Source organism: Doryrhamphus excisus, linkage group LG14 (genome assembly GCF_037039965.1).
Source record: "Doryrhamphus excisus strain RoL-2023G ecotype Guam linkage group LG14, RoL_Dexc_Guam_v1.1, whole genome shotgun sequence".
NCBI lineage: Eukaryota > Metazoa > Chordata > Actinopteri > Syngnathiformes > Syngnathidae > Doryrhamphus > Doryrhamphus excisus.
In genome coordinates, this window is record NC_136370.1 from 15,916,444 (window position 1) to 15,934,954 (window position 18,511).

At 40.6% G+C, this 18,511-nt stretch overlaps 1 protein-coding gene across 3 annotated transcripts in view; it reads right to left on the minus strand.

The window, feature by feature from the left end:
• Nucleotides 1-18,511, minus strand: part of tmem63c (transmembrane protein 63C) — a 27,456-nt gene continuing 8,945 nt past the window's right edge. Inside the window, exons 1-23 of one of the 3 annotated variants that reach the window (XM_078795895.1) lie at nucleotides 17,137-17,471; nucleotides 15,606-15,831; nucleotides 14,113-14,192; nucleotides 12,138-12,225; nucleotides 11,983-12,020; nucleotides 11,247-11,389; nucleotides 9,667-9,718; nucleotides 9,467-9,575; nucleotides 8,761-8,834; nucleotides 8,579-8,659; nucleotides 8,392-8,512; nucleotides 8,130-8,263; nucleotides 7,912-8,034; nucleotides 7,477-7,630; nucleotides 7,282-7,388; nucleotides 5,810-5,896; nucleotides 5,657-5,722; nucleotides 5,424-5,586; nucleotides 5,243-5,348; nucleotides 3,796-3,963; nucleotides 3,615-3,727; nucleotides 3,429-3,503; nucleotides 1-1,649 (exon numbers count right to left, since the gene is read on the minus strand). In XM_078795895.1, the coding sequence (XP_078652021.1) occupies nucleotides 1,404-1,649; nucleotides 3,429-3,503; nucleotides 3,615-3,727; nucleotides 3,796-3,963; nucleotides 5,243-5,348; nucleotides 5,424-5,586; nucleotides 5,657-5,722; nucleotides 5,810-5,896; nucleotides 7,282-7,388; nucleotides 7,477-7,630; nucleotides 7,912-8,034; nucleotides 8,130-8,263; nucleotides 8,392-8,512; nucleotides 8,579-8,659; nucleotides 8,761-8,834; nucleotides 9,467-9,575; nucleotides 9,667-9,718; nucleotides 11,247-11,389; nucleotides 11,983-12,020; nucleotides 12,138-12,225; nucleotides 14,113-14,192; nucleotides 15,606-15,815 (2,538 nt within the window). In that variant the 5' untranslated portion in view covers nucleotides 15,816-15,831; nucleotides 17,137-17,471 and the 3' untranslated portion in view covers nucleotides 1-1,403. Of the gene's footprint in view, nucleotides 1,650-3,428; nucleotides 3,504-3,614; nucleotides 3,728-3,795; nucleotides 3,964-5,242; nucleotides 5,349-5,423; nucleotides 5,587-5,656; nucleotides 5,723-5,809; nucleotides 5,897-7,281; nucleotides 7,389-7,476; nucleotides 7,631-7,911; nucleotides 8,035-8,129; nucleotides 8,264-8,391; nucleotides 8,513-8,578; nucleotides 8,660-8,760; nucleotides 8,835-9,466; nucleotides 9,576-9,666; nucleotides 9,719-11,246; nucleotides 11,390-11,982; nucleotides 12,021-12,137; nucleotides 12,226-14,112; nucleotides 14,193-15,605; nucleotides 15,832-17,136; nucleotides 17,472-18,511 lie in introns of those variants that run through there. The other 2 variants (XM_078795896.1, XM_058090621.2) reach the window with 2 other exon arrangements.

The window sequence follows — 18,511 nt, forward strand, 5'->3', positions numbered from 1 at the left end:
TTTTGAAATTAATATAGTTTTTTTTAATTTTTTTGGCCCTTGTGTGCTTTCTCAGTAGTATTGTCCGTAAATAATACTAGCTTTAGCTCTTTTGTGACAGATGTCATTAATATACAGTATAGGTTGAACAGCTATGGTCCCAGTATTGACCCCTGGGGTACGCTATATATATATTTAAGCTACAACTACTAAAATTAAAATGCATTGTCACAGAGGGGGCGGCACGGCAGTCGAGCTAATGCTAATTGGCGACTCCCAATTGTCCATAGGTATGAATGTGAGTGTGAATGGTTGTTTGTCTATATGTGCCCTGTGATTGGCTGGCGACCAGTCCAGGGTGTACCCCGCCTCTCGCCCGAAGACAGCTGGGATAGGCTCCAGCACCCCACGCGACCCTTGTGAGGAAAAGCGGTAGAAAATGAATGAATGAATATTTATTTGCTATCAATTTAGTGTCCACAAAAAGGCATTTTTCATTCATCAGCCAATCACAGGGCACATATAGACAAACAACCATTCACACTCACATTCATACCTATGGACAATTTGGAGTTGCCAATTAACCTAGCATGTTTTTGGAATGTGGGAGGAAACCGGAGTACCCGGAGAAAACCCACGCATGCACGGGGAGAACATGCAAACTCCACACAGAGATAGCCAAGCGTGGAATCGAACTCCTGTCTCCCATGAAGGCATTTTAAGCCATGTGATTTGTATCGGTATGGGCCGATCTTGTGGGAATCAGCAGCATAAAACCCCGATCGTAGCATCCCTACTAAGAACTGCAACTCAAAGATCAAGACATAATGTCACGGACAGCACACATACAGTACGCCTGCCAAAATAAATGCTGAAGTAAGTCATAGAAGCTTCAGGTAGAGAGACGCCGCTTGTGCCTGGGCAGAGCGTCCATATCCTACGGTACATCTCAGCGTTCCACTGCACCCTCCGTCTGTCAGCTCTCTCACTGCAGATGGCTTCGCAACTCGCTGCCCTCCCCCTCAGCCTCGCCAAGCTCTGGCCGCCACTAAGAAGATATCACCCAAGCCCGGACCGCTCAGTCAGTCTGGCGGGGCGAGCCTGATCACACCACCCACTCTGGTGGGATCTTTCACCTCCACTCATGCACCAAGGGCCATGATGTGTATAGCGATCCTATAGACAGTTTCCCTTCCATCACTTGGAGAAAAACCCCAGATGGATATTTTGTTAATAATCTTGATAGATATGTATTTTGGTGTAGAAAGACATATTCTGGATGTGACGACGGGGATCCTGTTCCTGTGTTCGCATCTCAAAAAGCCGAGTCTCCGCTGTTGATCTAAGGCAGCTGAGTCTGAAGTCAAGTGAAGAAAAGCAGCACGACGTCCACAAGGAAATCAGCTTTCAGGAGATGATTGGTGTCACTGGCGGCCCACTGGGCTGTCCATAAGTGGGCTGGAGCAGTTAGTGTCAGGAGGGTCTTGGAGTTGAGTCTCACGGGTCTGAATGTGGTCTTCCGTTCCCTCCTCATCTTCTTCTTCGTCTTCTTCTGCCGGGCCGTGGCTTGAACTCTGGGAGCTGGCCATGGCGCCATAGCTGTGGTGGGCCGGGGAAGGCATGGGGGTCAGCGCGAGCTCTGGTTCCAGCAGGACGGATGCCACAAAGAGCTGAAAGGAGATCAACATATACAGTAGCTGTGTCACGCAAGTCAATCGGGTCAGGGGGTTGACACAGACTTTAATTATAGCTTCACAGAACTGAGGCGTCATTTTAGACTAAATAAAGGCTGGCTGTGTTTTTATATCAAGATACTGCTTTTGATGAAGCGGACACTATACGACATGTTGAACGATCATACCTGTTGTTTTGTATGCTGATTACTTAGTATCAATAATTTCACATTTATATTATGGAGCGGAGCGCCTCAAGGCTCAATGCTTTGACCTCTGTGGTTTCATCTCTCAATGTTATAGCGTTACATTTAGCTTGTTAAAGTGATTTGAATGGCTGGAAATAAATTTATTGTTTTGAGATCAAGTCTTTCTAGCCGTAATTAATTAGTTTTATAGACAAATGTGATTAATCGTGATTAAATATTTAAATCACAGCCCTACTGAAAACACAAGTTCTTAGTCTTTTGCCATTTTTTTTTGCTCAAGCAAGTCGATTAAATAATATGGAAAATAAATGTATTGTTTTGAGATCAAGTCTTTCTAGCTGTAATTAATTAGTTTTATAGACAAATGTGATTAATCGTGATTAAATATTTAAATCACAGCCCTACTGAAAACACAAGTTCTTAGTCTTTTGCCATTTTTTTTTTAGCTCAAGCAAGTCGATTAAATAATATGGAAAATAAATGTATTGTTTTGAGATCAAGTCTTTCTAGCTGTAATTAATTAGTTTTATAGACAAATGTAATTAATCGTGATTAAATATTTAAATCACAGCCCAACTGAAAACACAAGTTCTTAGTCTTTTGCCATTTTTTTTAGCTCAAGCAAGTTGATTAAATAATATGGAAAATAAATGTATTGTTTTGAGATCAAGTCTTTCTAGCCGTAATTAATTAGTTTTATAGACAAATCTGATTAATCGTGATTAAATATTTAAATCACAGCCCTACTGAAAACACAAGTTCTTAGTCTTTTGACATTTTTTTTTTTACCTCAAGCAAGTCGATTAAATAATATATCCAGGATAATAATTCAATAACTCCAAATGTGGCCAGACTATGAATAGTTTAAGGCTTAACTTTAAGTATACAACACTCAAATGTATACCACTACATCTCCAATTAAAGTAACACATGTAGTTTTAGTCCAAGTATGTTAATGTGAGGCACTTAGTTTTGGATTATTATGATTTCCAGAATAGCGTACATACATTACCATAGGAAATGTCTCACCTTACACTACGTCACAATGTAATTGAATAATATTGTGGCATTATGTTTAGGTGACAGAATGAATAAATCTGATTGACAGTGGGTCACTACTTTTATAGCTCGTGAAGCCGACATTTGTTAGTTTTTGTCTGATCTGTAATGTCAGTGCCTGAAAGCAGTACATAAATACAGTCACAGAAAAATTATTACACCACTTTTTGGACACATAACGACAACAAAAATTGCTCATGAGAGTTGAATTTAGGAGCTGATATATGGACATTTGCATGATTTTCTTAAGAATAACCAAAATTCTTCTATCACCAGCTGTGTCATTTTACTGCCAAAAAAATGAACTTATGAGCTACTGAATTTTTGTTATCATATTTGTCCCCAAGAAATGTGCCATTAGTTGTAACGCATTAAAATTAACAACAAGTGACTGTACACTCGCCTTTAAACACCACAACAACAAAGTAAACCTGTGTGTGATAAAGCCAACTACACAGACCAGAGTGCATTTAAAAGCAGCATATAACCGTAAGATATGTTACTGTACACTGGAAGCTGTGGTTGAAGTAACGGTACTCCTGTCTGTATCAGTGAATGTTCGCTCTGTCGGCTGATTGGACATCTGAAACACATGCACATGTTCCATCATGGGAAGGTGAGCAGCACTAAAAACATGGTTCATTATTTAGCAGTGCATCTAAAGCTGAATTTAGCCCAGTTTGAGTATGCTGACCTGATAGCTGGTTGACTTGTCTGGTTGCTTCTTAAGGCACAAGCGGAAAAGCGAGATGGCGATAGAGAAGATCAGGGACACCAATGTAAACAGAGTAATGGGATGGACTGCACCTGTGAAGGCAGCACAAACTCAGTTAATTCATGTCAGGTCTTCAGCTTGGATGGAAGTGAAGAAGTACCTAATCTGAGTACAGAGAAGAAGAGCAGCCAGAAGATACAGAGGATGGGAGCCAAGACCACCTGATGGATGGCGGCTCTGTGGATGCGCTGGTTGAGCTTGGTGGGAATGTATGCATAGTAGATGTTGTATCGGTCCACCATGTGCTTCAGGATTACATAAAGCAGACCTGAAAAGGTGCATGAAGACACATAAATAAATTTAGCAGCAAATGTGTCTCAGAAAGCTTTTTCACATTTGTCACATGGAAGTAAGATCTATCATTTTCTATGGAACCATGGGAACAAAATGTAGTAAGATTTAACACATGTTGAGCAGTATTTTACATGATATCACTTTGGTAATGGTAATGGTAATGGTTTTATTTCATTTGAACATGCATCAGATTACAATTGAGTGCATCACATAATCAGTTCACAGTTCCACATGTCCAAAAGGAGTAGGAAGAAGCAAAGCTTATTAAATCCTACCCCTCCATCTGGTACTTTTACAATCAGTAACTGTTACATTTGTTCACTTCCTGCTTTCCTAATATAATTTAATTTTATTTAATTGTATTTTTTTAATTAAAATGTTTTTATTTTTATTTTTAATGGTTTTATTTCATTTGAACATGCATCAGATTACAATTGAATGCATCACATAATCAGTTCACAGTTCCACATGTCCAAAAGGAGTAGGAAGAAGCAAAGCTTATTAAATCCTACCCCTCCATCTGGTACTTTTACAATCAGTAACTGTTACATTTGTTCACTTCCTGCTTTCCTAATGTAGTTTAAGGATGTTTTTTTTGTTTTAATTTTTTTTTTTTTTTGTCATGTACCGAAGTACGGGTTGATATGACCATCCAATGACATAATGGGTACCATAGTAAGTGTCAATATAGTGATATATATAGCACATCATGACTGGTTCAAGACTCTTCATCCTTGTATTTAGCAAACATCAACTGCTTGTATTGTTTCTTGAATTGTCTCATCGTTGTGCATTGTTTGAGGTCCTTACTCAATCCATTCCATAGTTTGATTTCATATAGTAAAATGCTATGGCTTTTTAACGTAGTCCTACGTTTCAAATTTAGTTCTTCCCTGAGATCGTTTTTACTTTCAAATGACAAAATGATTAACTGCAATAAACAAGGGATTACTGTAGGTGTTTTTCCGTGTTGTGACCAAGAACCGAGAACCTAAGACACATTTTATTAGTCTCTTTTGTTTTCCCAAACTGAGAATAGGATTGGAAAAGTCAATTTGGTGGTGACTGTGGAGCTCCGGGCCCGAGACTGGAGCAGAGTGGGCGTCTGGCATCAAAAAACCTGCTGTGTCTGAGTGTCTGGGACAACAGCAGCAAACCGACACTCTGGACTGGCAGGCCGAAGAGCAGCATGAGGTTACACACATAAACACGCACAGAAAAAGGCAGTGAGAAGGTCAGTGAATATCACTCACCAAAGGGTGTAATAATGGGGCATGTGATGCTGTAGGTCACACTGACGGCAAAGATACACATGGTCCAGGCGTACTCCAGGCCAAACTGGAACTCGTAGGTCTGACTCTGTGTGCGGACACACAAGCACAATAAAACTTAACCACAATCTGGCAAATCCAAAAACCCAGACACTTTGCTCACCCGCTTGACATGAATGCGCTCAGCCTGGGACTTTGCAAAGCAGAGACGAAGGCCGTACACCGTCAGTGCCGGGATACGAAGTAGCTCCATGGCGGTGCCAATCAGCCCGGATGTGATCACATAGTTGACAAAGAACGCACCGTTGTCAGGGAGGAACACACACCTGCGTAGAAAGACATATTGTCAATGTGTTTTTATAAAATGAATGAACGTATGCATTTTGAACATCTTACTGGAATTTGACGTCCTTTTCATCCAGAAAGTTGACATCAAAAAGCCAAGTGAAAAACAGGTCTAAACTGTAAAAGAATATAAAGTACATGAGGGTTAAGTCAAAAGTAAGTTTTATTTGACAGTATGTTCATGTGCTGCTTCTGGGGTCGTACCTGGACAGACCAAGAGAGGGCAGGATGAGGACCATAAAAACCAGAAGCAAAAAGCACTTGTGCATTGTGACCTGGTTCTCACCGGATCTGGACAAATTAAATACATAACACGACATCACTACGCAATGCATACATGGACAACGCCTGCACAAAGTTCTATTGCAGGGGTCTCAAACACGCAGCCCGCGGGCCAAATGTGGCCCGCAGGACACTAGTTTGAGGCCCCCGCCTTGATATGAAAGTTTAATGTTAGTGCGGCCCGCGCAAGTTTGATATGAATGCTGTATGGTATCATGTACCCAGAAAAAATTATTACGTTTGATTAATGTTCATGTTAAAGGTTAAATAACTGTTAATAGTTATCCTCCCTATCCGTGTGGAAGTGGTAAGTTTTTGGCTCTTTTAAGTTTAAAGGAAATAACTTGAAGGCTACCGTTTAGGTCGCTAGATCTCTAGTTTGCGAGTTAGCATGTGTCTCAAGACCCTGCAGTTGCGCAATATGTTGTAAATAAAAAGAGTATAAATGTGACTATAGTCGTGTCTACAGGGCTCTAATAATGCTTTGTTTTAATCATTTTAATCTGAAAAAAATAATTTGTCTATCCAACAACTATATGTGGTTTCTTAAGTTTTTATTATTTGCTGTTTTATTATTATTATTATATTTATTTATTACTGATTGATTGATTTTCTTTATTCTTGATTTGTTTATTTTTCATCTTATTTTGTGCAGAAAAATAAAAATTAAGATATTTGAGAGAAGTGGAATGTTTTATCAGCGCTTTTATTGTAGAAAAGCGGAACCAAAGCACTGAAAAAGTTTGTATATTTTTCTGTTTTTAATAAATGCGTTTTTTTTTTTTTAAAACCTGATGTGGCCCAGTCTCACCCAGACCCGAGCTCCAGTGGCCCCCAAGTAAATTGAGTTTGAGACCCCTGTTCTATTGTGACCAATTGTACTCATGCGATTTTGACATTTCAACATTTTGTGACAGAATTCTTGATTGCATGATTACTACATCATGTGAAATCATGCCGCCGCGTGTCAGCTGACTTGTTATGGAGCTGGCGGGCTCATTAGCACGGACTAGGCTTTTCACTTCAGTAAACAGTTGATTTGCATTCGGTCCTTCACACATCACGCCTGCACAACACGTTTGTGGGGGTGGTTATGTAAAGACAGGGTGCTAATAGGTGCCGCATGAGGTTGTCTCCTTATGTGCAGCTGCTCTGCTCCGCCTCCCGCCGCACCGAGGAGCGGTGCACGGTGACTGCTGTGCATATTGCTATCCTCACATGGAGATCTCTATGACAACCTTCCCAGAATAACAGTGTGAGCAAAATGACAGAGGGAAGGAGCGTAACAAGAGCAACAAGGTGAAGGAGGGAATAAAATGAAAGAAAAAAAAACTACGCATGGACACATGAAGACCCGTCTGAGGAGTCATTAGGAAGGAAAAGCTGGGGACTACCTGGTCCAGTGGGACTCAAAGAAGGCTGAGTAGTAGACAATAAAGGGCAGCAGTACTGAAAACACCCACAGCAGGAGGGTTGGGAAGAACTGAGTGATGATAGGACTCTGTATTGGACAGAGAGAGCGTGGATAAATAAATAAAAGATGGACAAACAGCAGCTGTAATTCCACTTGGCCTCCAACTCTGACTGACCTGCAGACTCTCCACAGGCCTGGTGACATTGAACTTATCCATGGTGTTGACAATTATGGCAGGAGTGGTGAGGAAGAAGAGCAGCAGAAAGAGGAGGATGTTGAGGAGGATGCAGCGAAGCCACCAGCGAGATCCACAGACTGACAGGTTTTCCCTATAGGTGTGAGGGGGTGGAAGGATAATAAGCCTCAACATCCGACAGGACATTTCCCACATTCCCCTCTTGACATATTTGTACTGCAGTGACAGGGGCCTGAAATAGCCACGTTTTACCTTTTTTATACCCTTGCAGTCTTAGACCAATCACAATTAAATTACAGTTAATATTTATATTAAATGTATTATATTTACCTTGTATAATAGAAGGATATACTGAGCAAAATGTAGTCGGTTGGTGTATTTTTTGGGGGTGTTGTATAATGTGTTAATACTGACCAGATGATATCACTGGGAGCGGGTGCGTAGCGGATGCCCCATTCGTGAGACTGGACCACAGTGGTGATGCTGGACTGCTGTGGTCTTCGACGACAGTGCACTCTACTGTAGTCTTTCACGATTCTTGAAAACACAACAAGAACTTCTTGGAATAAAGCTGTACAGTATCACCTCAACGCAAACAGACCGGATGGCTTCCTGAAGTCAGTTGGACTCACACAGCAGTCATCCTTTCATCCCGGAACGTCACAAAGGCGATGCCCAGCCTCTTCATGGAGATGCGGTTCTTCTCAGCATTGAACTCATCTGTCCACTTCTCCTCTAATTCGCTGTAGTATTGTTCTGCATCCACCTGCCATAAAAGTTACAGTACTTCAACACAGAGACAACCAGATTTACATTACATACACACATACATTTAAACTGTAGCACCACCCAGTGGATATATACTGTCAGTGCACCACAAACAAGACGACTTACCTTTTCAAATCCACATATGTCACAGCAGAATATCTGCGCACAGGGGTGAGTCTTGATCATAATCTTTCCCTCTTTTTGAGACTTTGTGGCAAAATACAGCCTTCCTTTCATAGCCTTGCGCCTGTAAAACCAATCAATTGTAAGAATTGTAAGAATTTTGGGTAGTAAAAGTAAAGCCTGTCTTTACCTCTCAAAGTCCAGCCTCATCAGTTTGTTGACATCGAAACAGAAGCGGATATCAGTGACGGTGCAGCTGGGATAGGCTTCACTAGTCAAGGAATAAAAGGATAATGAATATATTGCAATTGTGTAAAATTATAAAGGAAATTGGACTACTGAACAAAAAAAAGCAAAGGATAGCACACGTACTGTAAATGTTTTGTAATCAGTCCTGGGTCAGCGATATCTCTGGGTATGCACGTGATCATCAGTGTTCTTGCAACCTGGAACACAAAATGCAAGTAAAACATTTGTTTAAAATATCACAAAATATAAGACGACCCTGAATATAAGGCAACCTCTTTTAAGAAATGACAATGTTAATCGAGTGGGTCTTTGTGTAGTAGCTCTGTCTCTCCAGGCTACTGGTGAGTACAGGAAGAATAGTTACAGGAAGTAGTTTGGTTTGCGTATATACCGTAATTGTGCCGCTCACAAGACAGTGAGGAAACAGGAGCTCTTTCTTTGACAGGAGGTCGAAAGGCATTATGTGAAGAAATTAAATTTTTCTTTAATTTTAAACTTACATTGTATATTTCTAACCTACCTTTTGTGTGTTAAGTTGCTGTGTGATGAGTTTAGCATATTTTGTAAGATGAAGTCAGACTGTTATATTGACTTAATGGCCTCCTTGGATTTACCATGGGTTGACAAACTCAAAATGTCCTAATTGACCTGAGCATACCACAATATGCCATGGGCATGTGTGGCTCAGTATATTATAGCAATTAGTGATTTCTGTGAGTAGAGTTGATATGACCTAACAATGAAATAACCTCATTTGCATCGGTGATATCATACAGCATTAAAATGCTTGAATCTCAGCATTCACACAAGAATAAATCATGTGACTGACCTTCTCATCTTCTCTGTACTGCAGCCGTATCGAGTGGTGAGCCATACATAGGAACGTGACGAGGAAGTAGACTAAAGCAAATATGGCGTGCAGCCACAGGAAGCTGTCCCTGTGCGGCCGAAAAAACACCAATATAGTCTGAACTATCCATTTTATGGCTTACATAACATTGGATGTCAAGCGAGCCATGTTGGACTTACTGTGCGCTAACATTAGCCAGTGTTGTTCTACCGAAGTTCTCAGGACTGTCTCCTGTAAAAATAATGAAACATGACAAAAGTGAAACATTTTAATTGGACCTGAAGGAAACCTCCTCGTTTGGGTGAGGCCAACTTTACTATTTTTAAGAGACTTTGGGAGGAATCCCAGCTTCTCTGTGACATTTTGCACCAAGTTTAAACATCACTCACACTTACACCCGACTCTGGAGCCACTTTTAATTTGGACACCCTTTGTTTGCTGTTGCTATGGCAGCATGTCAAATGCTGTTTGTTTAATGACTAGGGTGGCACATTGGAAGATGACAGTCAACAGCAATAAAGTGGTTCTGTGGACCGCCCAGCACCGCATGAACCCCAAAATGGATGCTGCCTTCATCCTATTATAGAATGGCTTGCTCAACACTTTCAATAAAATAAACACACAAATGCCAAATGGTGTTTCTGTTGCTATTTAGCAACGTGTGCCCGCGACCTTTTGACGCCTGCGTGTGTATGTTAACAAGAAGCAAATAATTGTCTCCACAAAAATATAAACGCAACAATTTTATTTTTACTCCCATTTGTCATGAGCCGAGCTCAGTATAACTTTTTCTGTGTACACAAAAGGCCTATCTCAAATATTGTTCAGAAATCTGTCTAAACCTGTTTGTGAGCATTTATAATTCATAATACATCCACCTCACAGGTTTGGCATATGAAGATGCTGATTATGAGTGTATGAGTATGGTTATTGCATTGGTGTGCTTCAGGTTGGCTACAATAAAAGACCACTCCAAAAAGTACAGTACATATTGAATGCACACAGATGTTGCAGCATGATAATGCAAGGCCCCGCGTTGCAAGGCTAGTAAATGTGTTCCGCAGAGGAGTAAGCACACAGATGTGTGGAGGACAGGAAGTCCCGTCAGGGTTTCAGAGTTGAATTTTTGCTTTTCGTGGGTTATGGCCATAACACTAGCCCATATTGTTATTATGATTATGATTATTATTATTCTCGTGCCTGCTGTGAGATCATTTAAACCTGCAAAAGTACTTGTCGTTCCGGGAATCCAGACTGGTGCATGTCTCACCAAATTACTGACACCTAGTAACCAAAACACAATTCACAATTCAAGTGTCATACTTTTTTGTTTCAAAATGCTTGATTCACTCAAAAAATACACAATGCATATTTTGATTGAATATGCTTTTTTTAAAAAAAAACAAAAAAAACGCTGTGACAGAGTGAAGCCGCAAAATTTGAACTGCGTAACATATTTTGAACTGGCCTTTTATTGTGGCCAACCTCGGGCACACCTGTACAATAATAATGCTGTTCAATCTCGATATGTCTCACCTGTGAGGCGAATGGATTATGAATTATTAATGCTTACTGACACAAATTTGTGAACGATATTTGAAATTCATTGGCTTTTCGTGTAGATAGGAAAAGTTCGAGTTCGGCTCATGAAAACTGGGAGTGTATTTCTACAGTTCAAACACCCTTCAACGATTGAATAAATTCTGTTCTTTAAATAAACTTTGTATTGTTTATAAAAACAATAGGAGGCTCCATGTACCTAAGAGATTCCCAGAAAAATTGATTGGCAGGATGACAGCCAGAGAAAGCAGGCACACCACGGTCATCAGCAGGATGATATGGCGCTGGAAGGACAGGTATGTGACGGAGTCAATGCCGCACTTGCTGCGGATCTCCTCGTCCCTGCAGAATGAAAGCGACAACTGTGACAGCGCTGGAAGTACCAAACAAATGAACGACTGGAAAGATACAAATGTTAATAATACATAACTGAATACAGCTGCCACTATACCTCATAATAATAAAGTGGTGGCACCACTACTTTGGCATTAGGCGTTGTGGTAACCGGACAGGAAGTTCCAAAAGAAGAAGAAGAAGAAGAGGGAGAGAGGTACATGCTGGTCTCACAGCAGCCCACACACATGAAAAACTTGCAGGGTGGCTTTACACTTTTCCCAGGGATCCCAGAGTTAGCCACTGGCACGAGAGCTAAAAACAGGCAGCCAAACCCCAGCATAACACTATGGAAACCCATGAACACCGGGGAAATAGCTTTTTACGGCCCTGAATCTGTTATGTCAGTCAGAGTCCAGCAAAGTGCAAATATTCAGTGGGGAACCACGGCACCAGTGGTTGCGTGAGGCCAGACTTGTTTGTTTTCGCTCGTAAATGAGAGAGAACATGACTTTAGATTTTAGGGTGACATCAGTTCTGAGGACCGAGGCCTAGCATATCGATGTAGAAAAGGACAAAACGCTTTTCAACTTTGAACTTACTTCATATGGTAAAGAGATTTCAGCCATGAGCAAAAACCCTAGAAAAGATAAAACCACAAAGGAGCTTTAACTATAAGTGTGTAAATGATACAGTATTATGGTCTACTTGGTGGCATTTAGCTTCTCATGAAAATGTCTACTGGGTCAAAACTCACCATGTCCTTTGTCTCCGAGTCAGAAGGGCTGGACTCCGAAGGAGATTTCTCTTTCTCACTTGGTTCTCCATAGAACAGCGACGTAAGGCTGAAAAAAGAAAATCACAAGCTGACATCTCATCACAGATATTTAAATACAAAATAAAGGTCATTTCCCTTTTAAGCACTGCAAAGTACTCCTGAAATTATGTGTGAATGTTGACACTATGGAGCTAATTGAATGCTATTCAAGCAACCGGCTCCTTAGTTTTATAAAAAAAATGTTTTTCAAAACATTTACATAAACACAAATATAGACATAGACCAGAAAAATGATTGAAAACACCCAAATTTGTATAATGTTTGTACTTTGCGATGTCTCTACACACATAAACCTATACTGTCACAATGGAACCTCGATTAGCATCCGCCCTGGTTAGCATGTTGTTTAGTAAACATAAAAAATGTACGCCAAAATTTTGTCTCAGCTTGTACACATTTTCTGGTTATGACACAAGTCTTGTTATGTTTTGAATACACTGCGTTAATCCAACTATGCTCTTAATGTATTTTTATCACAACTGTCCTTGTTAGCTTACCCATAAAATGGCAACAGCTAGCTCTCCTGTCTATGAGTCATCAGTGGTTGACTCTCAAAAATGTTAACACAAATCATGTTTTTAATTGGTATACAATTATAGTTTTACATGTGTTCAACAATTCCTAAAGTTATTTCTTGAATTCAATAGTGTTTCTCACCTTCTTTATCAAAAGGTTTCAGGTTATTGAGGTGATTAGCTCACAGCAAAACAGTAAGGTGGTGTTTATGAGAAAGGTGTTGATCTCACTGCCTTTGCTAAAAGGTAGCTTAAAGTAATCTTAAATGTTAATTTATTCCCTTTCATATGCATTTGGAATTGTTAAAATATAACGTGTTTTGTTATAAAATGATGAAAAGATTTGTTTAGCGTCTGTTTGGATTAGTCCAGAGGTGAGCAAACTACGGCCCGGGGGCCAAATACGGCCCGCTAAGCGTCTGAATCCGGCCCGCCAGTTGCGTCCAAAGTATTTAAACCTTTAACATACAAGCTCGCAACATGACTTTCAAGTAGTCAGAGTCAAGTTGTAGTCAGGGATGTTCACATACTCTTTAATAGTCAGTTTCTTATTGTACTTCTATTTCGTCTGAAGTACTCCTGAAAAAAGGGGACAGAATGTATGACACTTTTATGGATAAAATTAGGATTACAAACGTAAAACAGTTGCCATGTATCAAATATATAACTATAGTTAGTTTGTGCAGAGAAAATTTAGTTCACTAACCAGCATGAAAACATGGAGAAGTGTTGATGGGAATGCAATGGGATGGGACTAAAATTAACATTTCTGCCAAATATAATGAATGTGAATGATTGACAAAGTAAGGTGATGACACCCCAAATACTTAAATATGATAGGTGAACACAGTTATTTAATGAATCGTGAAAAAGTGAATCATATATATATATAAATATTTTTGTGATTCGCTTTTCTACTACGGGCCTCACGGTGGCCTAGTGTTTAGCATGTTGGCCTCCCAGTCAGGAGATTGTGTTTTTTGTTTGGTTGTTTTTAGCTCCCTTCGAACATCTCTGTGTGGAGTTTGCACATTCTTCCTTCTTTCCTCCCACATTCCAAAAACTATGCATGCTCGGTTAACTGCAGCCTCTAAACTGTCCATAGGTTTGAATGTGAGTATGAGTGCTGTCTATATGGGCTCTGCGATTGGCTGGTAACCAGTCCAGCGTGTACCCTGTCTCTCACCGGAAGACAGCCGGTATAGGCTCTAGAATGCATGACAAGCGGTAAAGAAAATGGATGGCTGGACTTTTGTAGTACATTGATAATAATATGCAGTTTTCTATACACTCAGCAGAGGGAGCTCAAGGCTACAGCATGAGGGGACTAGTTCTCCATCATTGGTTGCCAAGGCCTACATTCAAAGACATGAATTCACCTGTCATTCTCCATCAACAGAGCCAGACGACCATAGTCCCAAGCTGCCTTCCTCAGACAGGAGAAAATCAGCAAAAGGAACTGTGAACCACACAACACATGCAAGATTCACTACACAAACACATTTGCAAACAATCACAAACCTGGGTGCTATAATTATGATAATTATCCTTAATGGTGCTGCAGTCTAATTTGTCCCAATGGCAGGTGTGCAGCAACATTTTTGCCCCCTGTAAAAATAACAACGTAAACCACTCTTGTGATTACCGCCAGCACAGAACAATATAACATCTTCACAAATTCTTACGATTGCATTTACGTAATCTATCTACAGTACATAGGAGCATAACTACCCCCACCAATAATTATTTCATGATACCTTCCTCTCTTTGAGTAGTATGTGGTTGTCGTGGAAACTACCAGGCAGGTAAGTGTGCACACACACAAACACATGCAGTGCACTCTCAAGAAAATATTCGATCAATAGCAACAAATCAAAAAGGGCTCATTTCGTTTAATGACGTATACTTATTACATACATACATACACAATACATGATAATAGGGGTCCTGTAATTAATGAATGATTCATTCTTGACATGCACAAGCAATCAGGGCAACCAGCGTATGTATTCACATTTGCAAACTTTTGTGATCTTTTGTCTTTCTTCACATCCATTGTCTCTGTGTTGTTTTATTTGACTTTGTCTTAATGTGTGGGCACGCTCTCCTCCAATGTCTCAGATGTGATGATGGAATTGATGCAGAGGCGTGCTCCTCGGGGGTGGAGGACGGGGGGGGGACCTCATGCTTAGACTCATGCTTGTCATTAATAGACAGTACTCAAGCCCCTGTGTTGCCCTGACAACCAGTCAGTGATGAAATGAGCCAATTAAAACACGGTGGTGGCAGATTGAGAGCGATATCAGAGCAGAATGGAGCCTGACAGCGGAAGTCAGTTCGCTGACAGCAGAAAGCGGAAGCCTATTATTATCTGCCAAACTGGAGAGAAATATCTGCCTGTGCGCTTGTAAACAGTATTTATTCTAGGAAAAAAGACAGTTTAAGACGTGGCATTCAGAAAATGTATTTTTTTAGGCCTGTGCATGCTTGGCTACATCGATGAGAGCTTCAACAACAAGCTTTTTCACAGCAGCATTGACGGGTTTAAGGGGTCAATTTAGCTCACATTTAATTTTGGAGGTTTTTGCTGAGGAACACGAGCTTTGTGAGCTATTGACATGTCACATGAAATATTGACACACAATAGAAGCATATCATTTGTTCATGACACAACATTTGTTGGAGGCAAGCTGCCGCCTATAACGGTATCGGTCGATATCGGTAATAACATTTTGGACACTATCAAATATCAGATGTCGGATGTAAAAAAGCCAAAAAAGCCAATATCTAATTTTCAGATAATGCGATTTCTCACTCAGTAGCTAAGAAACTACGCAATGTTGTGATTGTTATATAAATATACAATACTCACCATCCACATGACCACATTGATAGCCAAGACAGTGGGCACCCCCCCAAATGGCAGACCCTGTAGTACACTGCTGCGAGAGTGTGCGCGGTAGCATCTCTCAGCCGTGCTGTTGTCATCCCCGTGGGAGTCAAGAAGACCCTGTATGTTCAGCTCAAATGGCCTCCCTTCCACAGGGGGCGCTCTGGACATGAACAGTGCAGTTTCAGCCATCAGCACTGGACCATACCTAAAGATACAGAGCACAGTGAGAAATGTTTGAATTTGTCCTCTCTAAACAAGAAAACATATGTTTTTTTCTGATTACTCCATTAATATAAGGGTATATGGGTGCAATCCTAACTGATTTTTTTGTCAACATTTTATTTTAGTTGCTTCGAGAGTGTTTTTGCAAACCTTTATATTTTGGTCACAATTCCATTTAGTGATATTCGCTTGAAGAAAATGAATGATATTTGAGTGATGGACAGTTTACTTTACCAATGTGTACTTGTTGTACATTCTCTGCTAATAGTGATCTACAAGCAATCTGTGTGCATCTCTAATTGATCTCTAATCATAAGATTCAGTCGAAGGTACCGTCAGGCTCCATTGATCTGGCTTTTTCTCTATCTGAAAAATGGAATTTAGATGCCACATAAAAACAACTCAAATAATAATTAAGATGAAAGCTACACATGGAGCTCTCTTTAAAACCGTGTTTGTCGCAGGCAGATGCTAACAAAATGGGGATGGGTAACATATTGTTGAGAGAACAAACCGACTTAGCTCAAGTGTAAAATAGTCTGTTTACTCAAGCGTATATTTGAACAGCTGATCCCTACCTTTTTTCCCTGTGTACTTTCCTATGTAGAGCATGCAGAGGATATGATCATTCACAGTGCCATGACCACAGACCGGAAGCAGCCACATACACAATCAATACAGTGGAAGTTGTTCAGTTTGTGTACGCATACAGAGGAAATACTGCAGTGCTGTGACAGACAAAGCCTTGCATCAGTACCACCTTTTTTGTATTGACAGTGGTCATTTCATGTGCAATATGAGATTTGTCATTCGATTCAAGAAGTGTTTACACTCTTGTGCACACAGCAAAACCCACAAATACTGAACAAACATTGTGTTTTTTTTTTTTTTTTGTTCACAGTGCCAGCTGTCAGCATCAATGATTTGACTTGCTGTGACTTGCTGCACATCACACTTTCAACGGGGCTCCAGATAAAAAAAGATATTTAAAAATATAACCTGTAAGAAGCCCTCTTTATAACAGAAGCCCTCTTTATAACAGTGTCTTCTTCCCTGTGGTGAAACTGTATAGCATTGCGATGCTGTCAGATAGAGTCTCACTGTGGACATGGCTGGGATGGATATTCCCTGAGGATGGATCACAAAGCCGATCCATAACACACACACACTCACTTTGTTCTGCAAGCAAACACAGAAAAAAAAAATCATTTTTTCCATGCAGTTTATGCAAATACGTATTCTGTACTAAAGGGATTGGGCACACAAAGTGAAACAGGCAAGAACACACCTTTGCTGGCTTCTTTGTGTATTAGACAAGAAGGCGGTCGATGATGCAAACTCCCAACGCCACCTCCAGAAAAGAGCAGGATGCTGACCAACCGTGTGGCTTCACACAACATTTGGACAAAGCGTGACTCAGCAATTTTCAATGCGGCGGAGATCACACGCTTTAAAAGCTAAAAAGTCCAACATGCTCGCTCTCATCCTGTCATATCCATTTCCTCCTCATCCTTTTGAACTCGGGAAGTTTTTTTTTTAATCCTCCATTTCCCTAAAGCGGGCTTCCGAGTGGAGGCAGCAGATGACAAAGTGGCGTTATTTATTTCTCTGGCTGACGGCGTGACCTCTATGCCGTGCTCATCCTTGATGCTGAAGTCTGCATCTGATGAGAATACAATAGCTGAATAACACCAGGCTATAAAAGGAAACACATTTGCTCTGCTAACCAGCTTGTGCAACACTAGGAGGATGGTGGTGGGGGTGGGGGGGGGGTGTCATTTCCAGGGAGACAGGCAAAACAATGAAACTGTCAGTAGTGACACTGTGTGCTAGACCCTGATTCAGACCAGCTATGCTTCACACTCCTGTTCGTTTGCATGAACTCTGTGGTTGCTGCTGATGCAACCATTATCTCAGCACAGTTGCTTTACAGTCATTAAAAACCACAGAAAATGCAAACAGTCTATCATGGTTGCGTGGTAGCGTGACAGGAACAAGTTCACAATGACAATGCTGAAAACAAAGACGCTAATGTTTATATGCTTGTTTTGCATTCTCTTTTAATTTGACTAATGGAGCGAATAGTGAATAATCTTGATGAACATGCTCAATTGGGCACTGATCCAAATTAGTATCGCTCAGTAGAGGTCAATACTGTAGGTGCTATTCACCACTCACCCCCAATGAGGGTACTGTATGTGTCCTTTAAGTACTGCAAGTACTGCAAGCGAGGACAGTATGTGATTTTAGGTGGATTCGTTGGAACGCACAGTTCCGATCATATAGTGAGATCACATGCAGTGGAATGACTGATGGGTCCTTAATGATGAAGCACAACTCAGATTTCCACGGCTTGGTTTTTCTATGCTTGCTGCCTGCACTGGTACTGATACGACCGTCTGACTTGACATTGATGTAATGTCTGATATATGACCGTCTGGTATCTTTCTCACAAGCGCAGGCATCAATATGATTGAGGATGTCAACGAACAAGTAACAACAATCGCAGTTTGCCCTGCACAATGCCTGCACTAAAACGTTGATACTAGGGAATTTACAACACCTTATAAATGTGTTTGTCTGAACCGCTGAACACAAAAGTGTGACAATTTGGCAGGAGACGTCCCCCAACTGAGTTGCCTGTGCTATTATTTTTCGGCCAA